At 35.9% G+C, this 17,513-nt stretch overlaps 1 protein-coding gene across 2 annotated transcripts in view; it reads left to right on the top strand.

Annotated features, from left to right (window-relative positions):
* VPS13C (vacuolar protein sorting 13 homolog C) overlaps positions 1 to 17,513 on the top strand; it is a 175,087-nt gene that overhangs the window by 143,239 nt on the left and 14,335 nt on the right. Inside the window, exons 67-80 of one of the 2 annotated variants that reach the window (XM_004374625.2) lie at positions 194 to 334; positions 1,093 to 1,174; positions 1,294 to 1,363; positions 2,148 to 2,259; positions 2,383 to 2,496; positions 4,276 to 4,415; positions 6,398 to 6,479; positions 7,606 to 7,719; positions 8,539 to 8,614; positions 9,236 to 9,399; positions 10,917 to 10,962; positions 13,668 to 13,791; positions 14,304 to 14,418; positions 15,117 to 16,991. In XM_004374625.2, the coding sequence (XP_004374682.1) occupies positions 194 to 334; positions 1,093 to 1,174; positions 1,294 to 1,363; positions 2,148 to 2,259; positions 2,383 to 2,496; positions 4,276 to 4,415; positions 6,398 to 6,479; positions 7,606 to 7,719; positions 8,539 to 8,614; positions 9,236 to 9,399; positions 10,917 to 10,962; positions 13,668 to 13,791; positions 14,304 to 14,418; positions 15,117 to 15,140 (1,404 nt within the window). In that variant the 3' untranslated portion in view covers positions 15,141 to 16,991. Of the gene's footprint in view, positions 1 to 193; positions 335 to 1,092; positions 1,175 to 1,293; positions 1,364 to 2,147; positions 2,260 to 2,382; positions 2,497 to 4,275; positions 4,416 to 6,397; positions 6,480 to 7,605; positions 7,720 to 8,538; positions 8,615 to 9,235; positions 9,400 to 10,916; positions 10,963 to 13,667; positions 13,792 to 14,303; positions 14,419 to 15,116; positions 16,992 to 17,513 lie in introns of those variants that run through there. The other variant, XM_004374623.3, reaches the window with a different exon arrangement.

Below are 17,513 nucleotides of genomic sequence, written 5' to 3'. Positions count from 1 at the left end.
TGAAATGTTTCCCAGTTGTTTTCCTCATAACTTTGGTAGAAAAGTGATGGATTCTGCTTCAAAGGTCTCAAACTGTAGATCATCACATAAAATAGTTTTCCCTTTCAATTTCATGAGTAAACGGATACTTAAAATGGAGCAGCTACACTGCTAATACCAACTCATTATAAAAGCATATGCTTTTTTATTCCAGGTGAATTTTGGTAAAGTCCCAATGGAAATGCGCCTCCCTGTTCGATGCCCTATTAAACGAGATTTTTTATCAGGAATTCAGGTTGAATTTAAGCAGTCTCCTCACCAGAGAAGTTTAAGGGCCACGTTGTATTGGCTTCAGGTAACACTGTCTTCCTCAGTTAAATAGATAATATCTAATTACTTTGGGAATCTTGGGGATGAAATTTCTTTTTACAAGGTTGTGGCATACATTGTAATTATTATGTTTTTGTTAGTATGATTTTTTTCCCCTTATGTATTCTGTGGACTCAGCATCTTAATTACAATTTAAGTCCAGGGTGCTTGTGACTTTTGGGACTATTTAATTTGACCAGTTAGCCTGCAAGACTATTTTCCTGTGCACTGAGACTGTTATTTCTGAATGTTCCTTTGAATTTGTCATAGAATCCCAAAATCAGATTTTTCTTTGTCATTCTTTATGAGAATGAGGAGGGCTTTATTGAAGCTTGTGTTTGTCTGTTACTTTCCTTTGTTCCTTCCTTCCTTTTAACTTCTAATTAGTATTTAGGATATTTTTATTCTTTCTCCTTATCCTCTAATTTCATATCCAATTTCTACTTACACTTTGTTTAAATTAGAGAGAGTTGAAATCTCCCATGATCCTGGGTATGAACATTTCCATTAATGGTGTACATGCTGCACAGTGTTAATGCAGTTCTGAGGTATTTGTATATTCTTTTATTTAAAGGCTTGCCCTTGCTGAGGCATATAAAAAGTTTTACAGATTTAAAGTGAAACTTCTAATTGTACTACATATACATACAGATCCTTAATTGTGATGAAGTTAGTGATTTCTTCTAAAAGGTTAAATTTAAATTATTTAAATCTTGCTGATGAGTTGGTTTTTCTTTTTTTCAGGTTGATAATCAGTTACCAGCTACAGTGTTCCCTGTTATATTTCATCCCGTGGCCCCTCCAAAATCTATTGCTTTGGATTCAGGTAAAAAAATAAAATAAAAAAGAAAATTAAGTCAAAATACACCCTACTGTAAAATTAAAGTAAACATATCTTGGCCCAGTGAACAGCGTGACTAGTTTTTTCTTGTTTCTTCCTTGTAGAGCCCAAACCTTTCATTGATGTGAGTGTCATCATGAGATTTAACGAGTACAGTAAAGTCCTGCAGTTCAAGTAAGTAAAAATGCCTCTTTAAAGGAATTAAAGTGAGAATCTACTTTGAAAATGAATTTTACTCTTTGAGAAAGTGACTTTTATATAAAAAATTATTTTCCACCTGAATGTATTAATCCACCCTTGATCAAGTAATTTTTTATGTTGAAAATTATTTTTAATAATACCAAAAAAAAACCTAACCTGTTGCTGTCAAGTTGATTCCGACTCATAGCAACACTATAGGACAGAATAGAACTGCCCCATAGCGTTTCCAAGAAGCGAGTGGTGGATTCGAACTGCTGACCTTTTGGTTAGCAGCTGAGCTCTTAACCACTGTGCCACCAGCCCTCCTTTTAATAATAGCCTCTACATATTTTGAAGTGTAAAATTCCTTCAACCACCTTCTCCCCTTCGTAGCCCCAGTTAGAATATAAAATAATGAGTGAAATATAAATGACACATGTTGGTGAGCTGTGCTCTTTAACGCAGTTGCTGTGGACTTTGATACTCGCACAGTACGGGCTGCGTCGTCTGGTTGCGTTTGTCTCTCCTGTGACGTGATGGATGTGGGCATTTGGGACTGCATGTGCTAAGTGTTAGTAAGCAGTGTTACTTCGAGAGTGGAGCTTGATGCATGTCTCAGTCTAGTTAGACTCTGACCTTATTAACATCACATTTTTTAAGGGATAAAGGAACAAGATACTACTGTGGCTTTTGGCCAAAATCAAAGTTTTTACATTGAAAATTATAAGCTTTGATAGAAACCTTTTCCCATCTTTATTTGATTTTTTTTTTCCCGTAGGTATTTTATGGTCCTCATTCAGGAAATGGCCTTAAAAGTTGATCAAGGGTTTCTAGGAGCTATTGTTGCACTGTTTACCCCGACAACTGACCCGGAAGCTCAAAGAAACCGAGTAACAATTTTTATTTCTTGGCAAAATCATAAAATTAAAAAAAAAATTAAATCAGCTACTTTTTAAACTAAGTGTCATAGAGAAAAAAATTAAAATAGAGATTCTTGGTTTAATTTTTTTCAGACAAAGTTAATCCAACAAGATATTGATGCTCTAAACACAGAATTAATGGAGACTTCAATGACCGATATATCAATTCTTAGTTTCTTTGAACATTTCCATATTTCTCCTATTAAGGTTTGTTGTAATGATTATTTTTAAAATTTGGCAGAATTGTTGTAGAACTTTCAAAGGCTCTGTGTAGATATGTAAGTTTTCATTTGTTGCAGCAGATATTTGGCGGGAATTTGGTTTGATTAATTGAAGTAATTAAGACAATTCTCTGTAACATATGTGCAGCCGCGATTCCCACAGAGAGTCCGTCCGTGTCTGTTCTCTAGTCCTGAATTACTAGCCCGTTTGTTCAAGGAAGAAGCTGACAAAAGCACTTATTAATTAAGCGTAGAAGTGCCCACCAATGATGAACGTTTTGGTTGCACTTTGTAACTACTATCACCGTCTAAACAGAACGCTAGAATGGGTGCCTTAGCCAGAATGTGAAAATGCTGAAGTAGGTATTATACTGTTGATGTGGTTTTTTTCTCCTTCCAAAATTTGATTGTAACTAAGAGAGTGGAAAATTGGATACCTTTCACTTGCCTGATTTTGTACTTTATGAACCCATTTCTTTTTCTCCCTTTGTTGTTCTTTTTAGCTTTTATAGGGGAAGGTGACTGTTAGTGAGCTCACAAATGTTACCAACGATAATGCTCTAAACTTGTTTAATGGGCCAGATTTTCAATTAAGTAACTTTTAAAATACATTCTCAAAAACTGTTTTGGGGTACATTATTTCACTTGAGTTCACCAATCCATGCAGATAAATAAATGGATTTCTAAAATAGAACTATTTTTAATTGATATGTCAATTTGATAATATCAGATATTCATAGTGTTAGGTTTAAAATTGATACTGTTTTATGTGATAAGTTATACACAGTTTATTACTCATTATTAAGGGAAAATCAGATGCTTATGAGGTTGAACAATATTTTCAACAAATATTTACTTAATTTCTACTATCAAAGTTGCCATGGGAACTATGAAATAACTTCATGGAGTTTATAATCTGGAGTCTTTTAAAGATCGATAATTTACCTAATCATTTCTTAAGCACCCTGGGAATTATTCCGTGAAGCTGGATAATAATTCCATGGTGACTTTGGTCTTGGGGGAGGTTGGATCTCTGTCCACCTAAGAGCTGGATGCCAGCACTCCTGACTCTGCAGGTGGACAGAAGTCCATGTCTAGGGAAACAGCTAACAAGCAGGCTTTCATGGCCTTGGCCCAGGTCTGCTCTGCTTGACCTCTACGAGGTAAGAGGTTTAGAGATTGACAGAATGAGACAGGAGAGTCATCTGTTTTATTCCCACATGTCAAATTACATTTTACCTGTGCCGCCTTTTACTATTTCACTAATGATGATACATCATAGAGTAGAAGAAGCTAAGTGAAGTACTGAGATGGAGGTGTACGTGGAATCCTAAAACCTTATTACTTATTTTTAAAATTTATCTGGCAATTTAGTAATTGCCATAAGTGATTTAGCTTAATCAGATGAAAATAAAGGATTATCTGTTATTTCTGACTGGCAGGTTACTTGTGTGTCAGTTAATAAGTCTGCATAAAATGATTATGCCATTTTTGTAAAGTTCCCTCCTTATGAACACAACAGTATATATATACTGTCAATAACATATAGCTCGAGTTTTGGAACTGACTAATTTGTATTTTATGAAAAATTAAATATGAGAATCATTTATGAGTGTGTTACTCTGTGTAATGTATAGAGTGACAAATAGCTTTCTTTAGGACTCTAACGGAAAGATCTAACTTCTGTTTGTATCTGGAAGATCTGATTTCTATCTATGTAATTTTTTTTTTTTGCTTTGCTTCATTGAAAATTATTTTCTCTTAGTTGCATTTGAGTCTGTCTTTGGGTTCTGGAGGTGAAGAGTCAGACAAAGAAAAACAGGAAATGATTGCGATTCATTCTATAAACCTGCTGTTGAAAAGCATAGGTGCTACTCTGACTGACGTGGATGACCTTCTATTTAAGTAAGAATTGGGTTTGAACACACTGGGAGGCATTTGTACCAAGCTTATGTTTCTGGATGTTCTCTCGTGTTGTGCTAGAATGTTAGTTTAGGAAAATGATAACTCAATGATACTTGGGGAGTTTGGTCCCTTTCTAATTATACCCTGTAGGTATGCTTATTTTATTCATAAAGTTAAGGTAAAGAGTTCTTATATTTTCTTTGATTATGTATTTCTATAAAGAATATATTAATATAGAATGAAAATTGAATTATTTTAGTATATTATGAATTGATCATATTTTAAAACAGTTTTATTTGGAAATATGTAGCGATAAAGTGAGATTTCAGTATAAGCATATGGCAAAAGTATAGAGAAAACTTATGGCTTCATTTAATATGAGAATACATGTACCAGGCACTTTTAAATTTAATAAATGTTTATTAAATTTTGGAACAAGTAGTTACCAGGAGAAAAAAAATCCGTTTAGATCATTCCCTATCTCACATGTACCCTACTAAATTTCAGAGGAATCGAAGGACTTAAAAAAAAAGCAGAAGGAGGAGGAGGAGAAGTAGTGTTAGTTAATTGTTATCAAATCTCTGAATAGAGGAAGTCTTTCTAAACTTAAAAGCAATGGAAAAAGTTCCCATGGAAAATACAAAATAAATTTGACTACATGAAAATTAATCACTTTATAACTCAAAAAAAAGATCAGACTTACTGGCTTGGCAGAGACCGGAGAAACCCCGAGAGTATGGCCCCCAGATGCCCTTTTAGCTTAATAATGAAGTTACTCCCAAGGTTCACCGTTCAGCCAAAGATTAGACAGCCCCACAAAACAAAACGAGACCAATAGGGTACAACAGTCCAGGGCCAAGGACTAGAAGGCAGGAGGGGACAAGAAAGCTGGTAATAGGGAACCCAAGGTTGAGAAGGGACAATGTTGACATGTCATGGGGTTGTTAACCATAAAACAATATGTGTACTGTTTACTAAGAAACTATTTGTTCTGTAAATCTTTATCTAAAGTACAGTAAAAAAATAAAAAAAAAAATCACTTCGTAACAAAATCATTAAAAACAATTATAAAACAAAGAACTGGGAAAGTATAATGATGAGTATGACAGAAAAGAAGTACTAGTCTTTATACTAAAAATTAGTGCAGCGTAATGGCCAGAAGACAATGAGATAATTCACAAAAGAGAAGATATAGCGGCTAATAAATATTTGAAAAAACATTCAACTTTATTATTTATCAAATAATGTATGCAAATTATCAAATATTTCAAAATATAAGCAATTCTAATAGTAGAGAGGAATGAGTTTGAGAAATGGACCCTTTTTTTTTTTTTTTTTCACTGTTAGGATTAGTGGAAAGCGATACATATCCTGAGCCGTAAATGTTTTTGTAGTCTTTCAGTAATTCTGTCTTTGGGAATTTAGTCCAGAAACTGCTCTTGAAATGCAAAAATCCGTAAGATACATATGGAAACCTTAATTATTATACCAAAAATTGGAAATGTCCGACAGTGGAGGAATTGTTCATTATAAAAACACCCGCATGGTGGAATGCTAACAACCATTAAAGATGGTTATATAGAATTTTTAATAACATGGAGAAATACTTATCCACAATGTTGAGTATAAAAGTGGTGTACAAAATGTTTTAAATATTTTAAAATTGCATAGAGAAGAAAAGAAGGAATTCATATTGGGAAAAGACGAGAAGAAAAGCCTTAAAAATCCACTGGGTGATGGGATTATGGATGACCTTTTAAACCCTTTTTACTATATTTATGAAAGACTTATTGATAATACCCTATATTTACAATAATTTTATTATAATAATACTAGAATGTCAATCCTAAACTGTACGTGGCAGATGTGCAAAGTTAATTGTGAAAGAATTAGCTAGGATTACTTTTTTGTTGAAATTTTAAGTACTCCTTTTTCAGAATATAATGTTAGCCCCATTAAATCTTTCCTTTTTCTCTTCCCAGACTTGCTTATTATGAAATTCAATATCAGTTTTACAGGAGAGATCAGCTCATTTGGAGTGTTGTTAGACACTACAGTGAACAGGTAATTTTCTATCATAGTAGCTCATAGTGAGCATGCTTCATACAGTGTCGACATTTGTATTAGATTGTACAGTGTGCAATAATGTTTACCTAATTTACCTCAGTTAGCAATCTCATTGCTTAGGAGTTTTCCTGAGTGATTAACTTCTGTTTCTTTAGTTCTTTACTCCCTGTATATACTTTTAAAAAGTTTCCTTCAGTGCCTTTTTCCCTTTGTGATTACACAGTTAACATTTTTGGAAAGAATGTGATTTAGAGTTCATTACACTTTATTTCTTCAGTGACTGTGGTTTCTGAGTGTAGTCTAGTGGAATTGTGAGAGGAAATCTAAGCGTCTCCATGCCTCAGATACTCTGTGATTCAGATGTCACAGAAAGACATGGTGGTTACAGGCCACTGGGGGGCCATTGCTGTGTCATGGAACTCCAGGCTGACATTCCTCTTTTCTTCCCTGGATGGGAGAGCTTTCTCCTGTGATGTGTGTAGACATTATGGTTATTGTATGTTCAAATAAAGATAAATTTTCACTTGTTTTTTTGTTTTGGTTACTAATTATTCCCCATTTAATTTAATAATAAGAGTGATGATAAGGTAATAATAACTATCAATTATTGATTTCTGTATTTAATATGCATAATCAGTCATACAGGATCAGCATAAGCTCTTGTTTTATAGATGAGAAAACAGAGGCCTATAGAGACTAAGTGACGTTTCTAAGGTCACATAACTAATAAATGGCAGAGCTGTGCCTCAAACCCACGTAAACTACTAGCATAAGAACCCACCAAACCCACTGCCGTCAAGTCGATTCCAGCTCATAGCTACCTTATAGGACAGGGTAGACCTGCCCCATAGGGTTTCCAAGGAGCGGCTGGTGGATTCAAACTGCCGACCTTTTGGTTAGCAGCCTTAGCTCTTAACCGCTGCGCCACCAGGGCTCCAGAGTAGGGCATAGTGCCTAGTATTAGTAAGTGTCTGTTAATGGACGTCATGGTGGTTATCCCACGCTGCCTCCCTTTAACGTATGCCTAGTTTAATCAGTGCCCCACCATCTTTTCTCTTCTTCCTGTATCATGTTCTCTAGAATAGTTGCGAAGGACTTAATCTACTTTTTTTCTTTCCTTTAGTTCTTGAAACAGATGTATGTCCTTGTGTTGGGTTTAGACGTGCTTGGAAACCCATATGGATTAATTAGAGGCCTGTCTGAAGGAGTTGAAGCTTTATTCTATGAACCCTTCCAGGTATTTTTTTTTTTTTAATATTTTAAGCATAGGTATAGAAAAATGGATTTTTTTATTTCTTTGTAGACTAATAATAATTTGTATTTTAATTGTATCTGGGAATTGAATAATGTTCAAATAACAAAAATATGTAACTTATATTTTTATTTGAAAGGCCTTGAGATGACACTGAAAGATTGTTTTAGAGTTAACTGATCCATCTGGGCAATAAAACATGCCCACATTTCCCAGAATTTAATGTACATAGTTGTAAGGATATTTGGAAGCTAGATAGAGTAAGACAATCTCTAGACTGTTTCACCATTATGGAAAGGATTAATGGGGCATTAAAAGACGATTGGCTTTTTTAATATTCAAGCTTTAATTTAGCTTTAAATGTTCACGTCTGTTTAAAGGGTACAGAAGCCCAAAATGTTGAGAGCTTTAGAAAGACAGAGCAGAGAGAATCAGTGGGAAAATAAGAGCAGCAAAAATACAGGGCCGAGCTGTACTCAGCCTTGCTACCCATGTGGTTTACATTACAAGTCTGATGGAGCTCTGTGCTGGGAGGTCAACTTCCAATTGTGACTGAAGCCAGTGATTTCCTCCTATCCACTTTTTTCTTCTTACAAAATTTGCTGAGATCATGTGGGTTGAAAGTGTCTTCAAATTTAATAGGTATTCTTTCAGTATTTTGGGGTAGAGGGTGAAAATTGTGTGTCACAATTTTAATGGATTTCTACAGATTCTTCATCTTCGTGGAAACCCTGAAATATTAGATTAAAAGTCATATACTTATGTAAATTTTAAATAACAAAATTTATTTATTTATTTGTTCAGGGTGCTGTTCAGGGCCCTGAAGAATTTGCTGAGGGGTTAGTGATTGGCGTAAGAAGTCTCTTTGGACACACAGTAGGTTTGTATCACATATTTGTGTGTGTTTGTGTATATATTTTTTATTATAGTTATTATAAAATGTTACGAAAAGCAAATGCTTGTATTTAATAAAAGAGGGATCAGTTTTATAATAACTCTTGGAAAAGACATGTTCTCTTGTTTTTAAATGGAAAATAATTTAACACTGACCCCTCACTGGTTTTTTGTATGTCTTGGTAGTGTTGACTCAGTGTACCTTAAATAGTTTCATTCCTTTTCTTAATAAATGGGAAGTAGGAAAACTAAATTTCTGGATTATTTCGTATAAGACATAATTTTAAGCATATACTAGTTTAAAGCAAGAAGCCCTGGTGGCGCAGTGGTGGCAAGTACCCAGCTGTTAATGGAAGGGTTGGCAGGTCACACCCACCCAGCAGCTCTGCCGTCTGCTACCTGGCTGACTGCGTCCATAAAGATCACAGCCCAGAGAACTCTATGGGGAAGTTCTGCTTTGTCACCTGAGGTCGCTATGAGTCGGAATCGACTCGATGCATCCAGCAGCAGCCCTAGGAATGTTAGTTTAAAGCTGTTGCACACTGTGCCTCTTGATAACCCTCTTTAAAGAAACAACGTGACTTGACTTGTCTGGGCCTTTTTATAGGTGGTGCGGCAGGAGTTGTGTCTCGAATCACTGGTTCCGTTGGAAAAGGCTTGGCAGCGATCACAATGGACAAGGAATATCAGCAAAAAAGAAGAGAAGAGATGGGTCGACAGCCTAAAGATTTTGGTGACAGCCTGGCCAGAGGAGGAAAGGGCTTCCTGCGCGTAAGTCTCTTGGTGAATCTGGAAGAAATTCTCAAATTTTATGTATGTTGTAGAATATGTACTCCAGCTGGTGGTTTGAAATTTGATATACAACTTGTGAGCCTAGGCCTGTTAGAGTAGCCAAGAAAAACCAAACCCATTGCCACTGAGTCGATTCTGACTCCTGGTGACCCTACAGGACAGAGTAGTACTGCCCCATAGGGTTTTCCAAGGAGCGGCTGGTGGACTTGAACTGCTAACCTTTTGGTTAGCAGCCTAATACCTAACCACAGCGTCACCAGGGCTCTGTTAGAGTAGCAGTAGGGGTAAATTGGGGACTTTCCTGGGAACTTTTTTGCTCCCTTCCCAATATCGCCACCAGATCTGTCCCCAGAATCCCCAGACTTTTTTGGCACTGGACTGGAGTGAAAATATAATGATGGTAGGTTAACACTAGTGTGGAAAGAAGCAGGAAGAAGCAGAGAAGTGTGGTAGATGGTGTAACTAGAGGGAAGAGGAGTTCTTCAGGTCATCGTCAATAAATCATTTGGATGGAAGGGATGTGTAGAAGTTAAGTGTTGATAAATTAGGCACTGCCTTTTATTACTTTTCAGTAGTTAACGATTATACAGGCAGCAGTGGTTAGGAGCCACTTACTGGCTGCTGACCAAAAGGTCGGCAGTTTGAATCCACCAGCCGCTCCTTGGAAACCCTATGGGGCAGTTCTCGTCTGTCCTGTCGGGTCACTATGAGTCAGAAGTGACTTGGTGGCAATGGGTTTGGTGGTTTTTTTTGGTTCTCCTTATAAGTAACTAAAACATTATGGGTAAGACTAGTCTTTGGTCACCCTCCTTCTTTTCCCAGAGGTATCTGATCTTTTCAGTTCAGTGAGTATCTTTCAGTTTTGTTTCTATACATTCATATAAAGTACCAATAGCTAAAGGAACTACCCTTACTTGGCAATTATTAAGAATGTATAAACGTACTAGTGTTTTAATTTTGGAAACAATTTCAGGAATCTGACTGCTGTGTTTGTGACAGTGGACTGTAGGGTCATGTCTTGTATCCTCTGAAGGGCTTGCTCAGGTAGTTCGCGGTCCTTAGGAGGAGCCTTCATTTTCGCTTTCCACACTTTCACTGAGTTACGAAGTAACCTCATTAAAATGTGTAGTTAAATTTTAGTGATTATTTGATTTAACTCACTCATTTTATTGATGTGGAAACCAAAGCTTAAAGAGATTGAATCAAGTGCCCATGGTTCTGTAGCTAAGTGGTCCCAGAGCCAGATTTAGAATCTTTTCACCTACTTTGTTTTGTTTCCAGTATAAAATTTTACTCTTACATGGTCATTTCATTTAACATGTGCAATGCTATAGTATTTTTAAAACCACGGTACATATTGTTCACGTTATGAAATAAGTTCTCAATTTTTTTTTTCTTGAGGTTATTTCCAATATGTCTGTAGAGACCTCTAGTGGTTGGTTTAAAATTAAGCCCCTTCCATTCAAGTGAAACTTCATGATTGATTTCTCTTCCAGGGAGTTGTTGGTGGAGTGACTGGAATAATAACAAAACCTGTGGAAGGTAGGCTGAGAATGTGTCCTTCCTGGGCAAGTCTGAAGGGCTGATGTATTGTGAACCTAATAGATGTTACTGCTGCTAGATTTTTGATTGAGAGAATTACTGACTGATTTTATATTCATGGTCTTCAATTATTGTTTAATGAATACACTTTCCTCAGAAAGCAGAGAGATTAAGTAGTAAATTATGATTCAGACTTTAAATGCTATTTTCAGCAGGCTTATAGATATAAACTAGATTCTTTAAGGCCCTCACTAGCAATTGACTCATTTTTCATACTATTAAAAAAGCACACAGCTTATTCAATGTGATAACTAGCAAAATCCCAGCTGTCCTTCATAGAAATTTATAATGATTCTAAAATTCATATGGAAGTTCAAGGTAACCACAAGAGCCAAAACAATCTTCAAAAAGAAGAAAATTGGAGAACTCACACTTCCAGTTTCAAAACATACTACAAAGCTAGAGTAATTAAGACAATATGGTACTGGTATAAAGATAGACATGTAGATCAATGGAGTAGAGTACAGAGTTCGGAAATAACCCTCTCATATACAGTCATTTGATGCCAAGACAATTCAGTAAGGAAATGTTGCTGTGACACCTGGATACCCACATGTAGAAGAATGAAGTTAGATCCCTTCTTTACACTATTCTCAAAAATTAACTCAAAATGGATCATAAACCTAAATGTAAGAGCTGAAAGTATACAGCTCAGAAGAAAATTTAGGAGTAAATCTTCATGACCTTGGGTTCACCAAAGCCTTCCTAGATATGACACCAAAAGTACATGTGGCAAAATTAAAAATAGACGAATTGGACTCCATCAAAATTTAAAACATTTGTGCTTCAAAGGTCACCATCAAGAAAGTGAAAAGACAACCCACAGAATGGGAGAAAATATTTGCAAATCACATATCTAATAAGAGACTTGTATCTAGAAGATGTATAAAGAACTCTTACAATTAAATAATAAAAAGACAAATAACCTAATTAAATAGGGGAAAGGATCTGAACAGACAGTTCTCCAGAGAAGGTAAACAGATCATCAAAGCACATCAAAGGATGCTCAACATTGTCAGTCATCAGGGAAATGCAAATCAAAACCACAATGAAATACCGTTTCACACCCACTAGGATGGTGAGGTGGGTGCTGAAGAGGATGTGTCAAAACTTACACACTGTTGATAGGAATGTAAAATGGTGCAGCCACTTTGGAAAACCAGTCTGGCAACTCTTCAAAAGATTAAACATAAAGTTACACATGTCCCAGAAATTCCACTCCTAGATGTATTCCCTAGAGAAATGAATACATTTGTTCACACAAAAACTTGTAGCATGAATGTTCATAGCAGCACTATTCATAATATCCAAAAAGTGGAGACAACACAGATACCCATATACTGATGAGTAGATAAGCAAAATGTGATCCGTTCATACAGTGAAATATTATTCAGCCATAAATAGGCAATGAAGTGCTGGTACATTTTACAAAATGAATGAACTTTGACAACATTATGCTGAGTTTAAAAAAAAAAAAAGCCAATCATGTAAAGAAAACCAAAGACACAAGGGAAAGATTAGTCCAAAGGACTAACGGACCACAACTACCACAGCCTCCACCAGACTGAGTCCAGCACAACTAGATGGTGCCCGGCTACCACCACTTGCTGCTCTGACAGAGATCACAATAGAGGGTCCTGGACAGAGCTGGAGAAGAATGTAGAACAAAATGCTAACTCACAAAAGACCAGACTTACTGATCTGACAGAGACTGGAGAAACCCTGAGAGAATGGCCCTTGGTCACCCTTTTAGCTCAGTACTGAAGTCACTCCTGAAGTTCGCCCTTCAGCCAAAGATTAGACAGGCCCATAAAACACAACGAGTCTAAATAGGCACACCAGCCCAGGGGCAAGGACAAGAAGGCGGGAGGGGTCAGGAAAGCTGGTAATGAGTAACGTAAGGTCAAGAAAGGGAGTGTGTTGACATGTTGTGGGGGTGGCAACCAATGTCATAAAACAACGTATGTATTGATCGTTTAATGAGAAACTAATTTGCTCTGGAAACCTTCATCTAAAGTGTGATAGAAAAGCCAATCACAAAAGACCATATATTGCATAATTCTACTTGTATGAATTGTCCAGAATAGGCAAGTCCATAGAGATAGAAAGTAGGCAGAGGGGAGATGGGGAAGGACAGGTAGTTGCCTGGGACTGGCGTGGGGAGGGCTTAGGAGGAAATGAGGAGTAATTGCTAATGGACATGTGCTATCTTCTTGGGATGAGGAAAATGTTCTAAAATTGATTATGGTGCTGGTTGCACAACACTATGAATATACTAAAAACCATTTAATTTATACACGGTCCAGTCACAGGTACTGCCTGAGCTCCTGGATCAGTAGTTCTAAAGCTTGAGCGTACCTCAGGGTTGCCTGGAGTGTTAAAGCAAGGATGCTGGTCCCATCCGCAGTTTCTGATTTTGTAGGTCTAGAGTGGGGTCCAAGAATTTGCATTTCTAATAGGGAGTATACTTTGAGAACTAGTTTTTTTTTTATCACGTTAGGATTAAATTGAACTTCTTTAGAAAGCCAAATCCTAGAAGCTTCCTAAGTAAAGCAGTTCAGTATTTGGCTCAGGCTTTTGTTGAGTTCGAGCTTGCTTGTTTAAAAATATATCTTTATTCACTCATTGTCTTTGGTTTTCTGAAGGTGCCAAAAAGGAAGGAGCTGCTGGATTCTTTAAAGGAATTGGGAAGGGGCTTGTAGGTGCTGTGGCTCGTCCAACTGGTGGAATTATAGATATGGCCAGCAGCACCTTCCAAGGAATTCAGAGGTAATTGAGTACATCCTATGTGTAAGGTGTGTGTCTGTGTGCTGATTGTTACTGGGGATACATAAATAGGTTAAATACTTTGCCTGCTCTTAAGGATCTTAAAGACTAACAGAAAGCTATGACAGATTCATAAGGTAGAGTGTCACCAGAAAAGAATAAAAATGACGTTTTATAGGGTTCAATTTCTCACTCCTTCAACAAACGTTACTGGTACCTACTGCATGTCAGGCACTGCGCAAGACATCAGGGTTACAAAGTGTAGGTAACGTGGTCTCTACCTTTATTTTTATGATGTTTTCTTTTCTTAAAAAAATAAAAAAGGAGAGGGGGCTGGGAGTCAGACTTGGTTTTAATACTTGTTGCATTACTTTGGGCAAGTTATTTAAAATTACTTTGATTGCTTTATCGAATACTTTTGTAATATGAAGTGTAATACAGTGTTTAATCAACATACATTTGCATCGTTTTGAAAAGTTCTCAGAAATTTTCTTACATTCTTTTGCCTTATACAGGGCAGCAGAATCAACCGAGGAAGTGTCCAGCCTCCGTCCCCCTCGCCTGATTCATGAAGATGGCATCATTCGGCCATATGACAGACAGGAATCTGAGGGCTTTGATTTATTTGAGGTAAATTTTATTCTTTATGATCACGACCAGGATTTTATGGGTTGTTTTTTAAAGTTCCTGATTCATGGACTCCTTTGAGGATTATACTGGGAACATCGTTTGTAGAGTAGAATTTGATTATTTGTTTTTTATTTTAGCATAATATAGTAAATGAGAATAACTGGTAAATTTGTTCTGCACAAGAGCAAAGCTTTTTTGTACAGAAAGGATGATCTTAAAAGAAGCCGTAGGCTATATCACTGTTTCTGTAGTCACTCATTTCGTTAACATTAACTTTGGTCTCCTGCTTTGCAGCTAGTTTTTGGAATTCCACTGTTCCCTTTTCTTTGAACCTAATTACTTTATTTGGACTACTCTGTAGTTGTAGATTTATTCAGGTAAGCAGAAGCTGGAGGAGAGAAAAAAGATTATTTGCAATTGCAATCTTCTTAAACCTTTAAAAGATATTTTAAATTTTGTTTTTGGCTTTTATTTTAGTTTTAACTTGACTGCCCTTAGATCATATATACATATATGTAAATCACTGTTCTCCCATGGCTGGCTTTCCCCTAAAAGAAATTTATTAATATTTTCCTGCTTTGACTTTAAAGTAAAATGATTCTTCATTGTTCTTAGCCTTTGGTTTTTATTATATGTGATTACGTTTTATCTTTCTGCATGCTTCTAACTTTATTTTCTTTCTTTTTCTGCCTACACAGCAAGAACTGGAAATACAGGAGTAAATGTTTCCTATACTGCTACTTGATTTCATCCTTAAAAATCAAAACAAACTGTGGTATTAATTGACTGTCTTTGAATTATTTAGATGGAGGGTCGATCTTAATGAAATTTTTTTTACAACTCTCACCTTCATCTGAATCTTCTATAGTAGTGGCTTGACTATGAGTAAAAATGGTGACATTGCTCGTAAATACTGTACAGGAATAAGAAATCAATATAAAAGGTTAAAGGATGCAGGATATCAACTCTCTTCTCCATTTAGTGGGTGAAAGACTGTTGAGCTCTAGATGCAGACACTTCTGTTATCATTTTGAAATTTTTATCTTACGGTATTCATGTGCATTTCAGGTAAAGCTGAAAAAAAAGGACAATTGTTATGTCCCATCTAGTGACTGTATCCCTTATGTTTGTGAGTCCTAATGATGGAATTACATAGCTTTATGTTTTCTGAGTCACCTAAAATTTACAAAGTTATGGGACTATTAACTGGAGCATATGTTTCAATAATTGCAATAGCAGTTGCTTCAGGTCTGTCCTTTAGACCTCAAATAAGAGTTGGCACATGAATTTTGAGGAGGATATGTTCCCTCAATCTTTTTTTTTAAACGACTCAGTACTCCTGCTGAATAAATGGCAGTCATTTTATAGTTATGTTATATACATTCCCAGCCTTTGGCATTTATGCTTCTCAAAAATGGAATCTCCTTGTTGGTTATGCTTATTTCATGATTGTTAGTTTTGATTAATACAAATAGAAGTTGAACATGTAATTAGGCAAATTATTTACATGACACTTGCATCTATAGATGTCTTTATTTTTAAAAACCAACTATTTTTGTTTCTAAGTCCTTACGAAGGATTTATTATCTTAATGAGAAAAAAAATGATTGCAAGTTATCATTTTGAAATTAATGCTCCCATGGTTGATTTTCAAAATGATATGTTTTGATTTTTGTTTTTTGGTGGATGATAGAAATGTTTCATTTGATTTAGCAGTATTTTATCTAGCAACTTCATGCTTCCCCCCAAACTGAAACCTAAGTATAGACTTAGATTTAATGTGTTGCGCATTTGAAGAGAATGAGACTGTCAGCATACAACTGTTCCATTGGATTAAATATAAAACTATAGTTATTAAAAGAGGAAATTGAATACTTCATATTTAAAGAAGCAAGAAAGGCATCCAGAGACCAGCCTAAAACTGTAGCTGACGAACGTTTCTTGTGCCTAGATAATTGAGGGTTGGCAAAAATGTTACCGCATGTATACAGTTTTCTCTGAGACTCAGGCACAGTAACTAATTCAAGATGCTGTCTTAAATCATCACTAATAATTACCCTTCCTGCTTAGGTAAAAGTATTGGTTTTTAATTTTCCTGGATGTATTGCGATTTTAATGAGACTACTTTTGAGAACTCCTCTAACTTCCTAAATTTTTTTCTGTATTTATTGTTTACTTGCTTTTTTATTTTTTAGCTCTTTATTTATTAACTCTTCCCATATGATTTCCCTTTTTAAAAACTGCATGTCAGTAAGCACAAAACTGCAAGGAACTTTTTACTGTTGTAGCAAAGTACATAGTCGTCTTGTCTGAATTATTAGTTTTTGTCAAGATATTGGACAGCCTTTTAAACTTTATTATTATAAATATCACTGGAAGAAATAGAATGATTGTGATAATTCTATTCAAATGAGATAATTTGATTATTTTTTCCATGGGTAGCAAGATTAGGCAGGGATGATTAAGAATTCAGGCCATTACAGTCCTGCTGTGATCAGTTAGTTGGGTAACATGTATTTATTATCTAGACTGTATTGGTGTCTTAGTTATCTAATATTGCTGTAACAGAAATACCCCAAGTAGGTGGCTTTAACAAACAGTTATTTATTGTCTCACAGTTTAGAAGGCTAGAAGTTCAAATTCAGGGCACCAGCTCTAGGGGAAGGCTTTCTCATCTGTGGACTATGGAGGAAGGTCCTTGTCTCTTCTGAGCTTCTGCTCCTGGGCGATCTTCTTGTGGCTTGGCATCTCTCTTCTCTCATCTCTGCTTCTCTCGCTTGATTGATCAATCTCTTTTACATCTCAAGAGAGATTGACTCAAACACACCTTACACTAATCCTGTCTCATTAACATAAAGTCAGCCCATCCCCAAATGGGATTATAACCACAGGCATAGAGGTTAGGATTTACAACACATATTTTTGGGGGACACAGTTCAATCCATAACAGTTGGATATACTTGAAATGGTTAATAAACTAAGATAATCCTTAAGGGAGGCAGTGTATAACAAAATATGTAAATATTGAAAAGCACTGGAGTATAAAATTGTGTCTTCCTAGCCCTTATTGTAATATGGGTACCTTCTAAATAATT

This window comes from Trichechus manatus, unplaced genomic scaffold (assembly GCF_000243295.1).
Source record: "Trichechus manatus latirostris isolate Lorelei unplaced genomic scaffold, TriManLat1.0 scaffold00030, whole genome shotgun sequence".
Classification (NCBI taxonomy): domain Eukaryota; kingdom Metazoa; phylum Chordata; class Mammalia; order Sirenia; family Trichechidae; genus Trichechus; species Trichechus manatus.
Note: the sequence above shows the minus strand (reverse complement) of the source record. Positions and strands in the feature narration are given on the sequence as shown.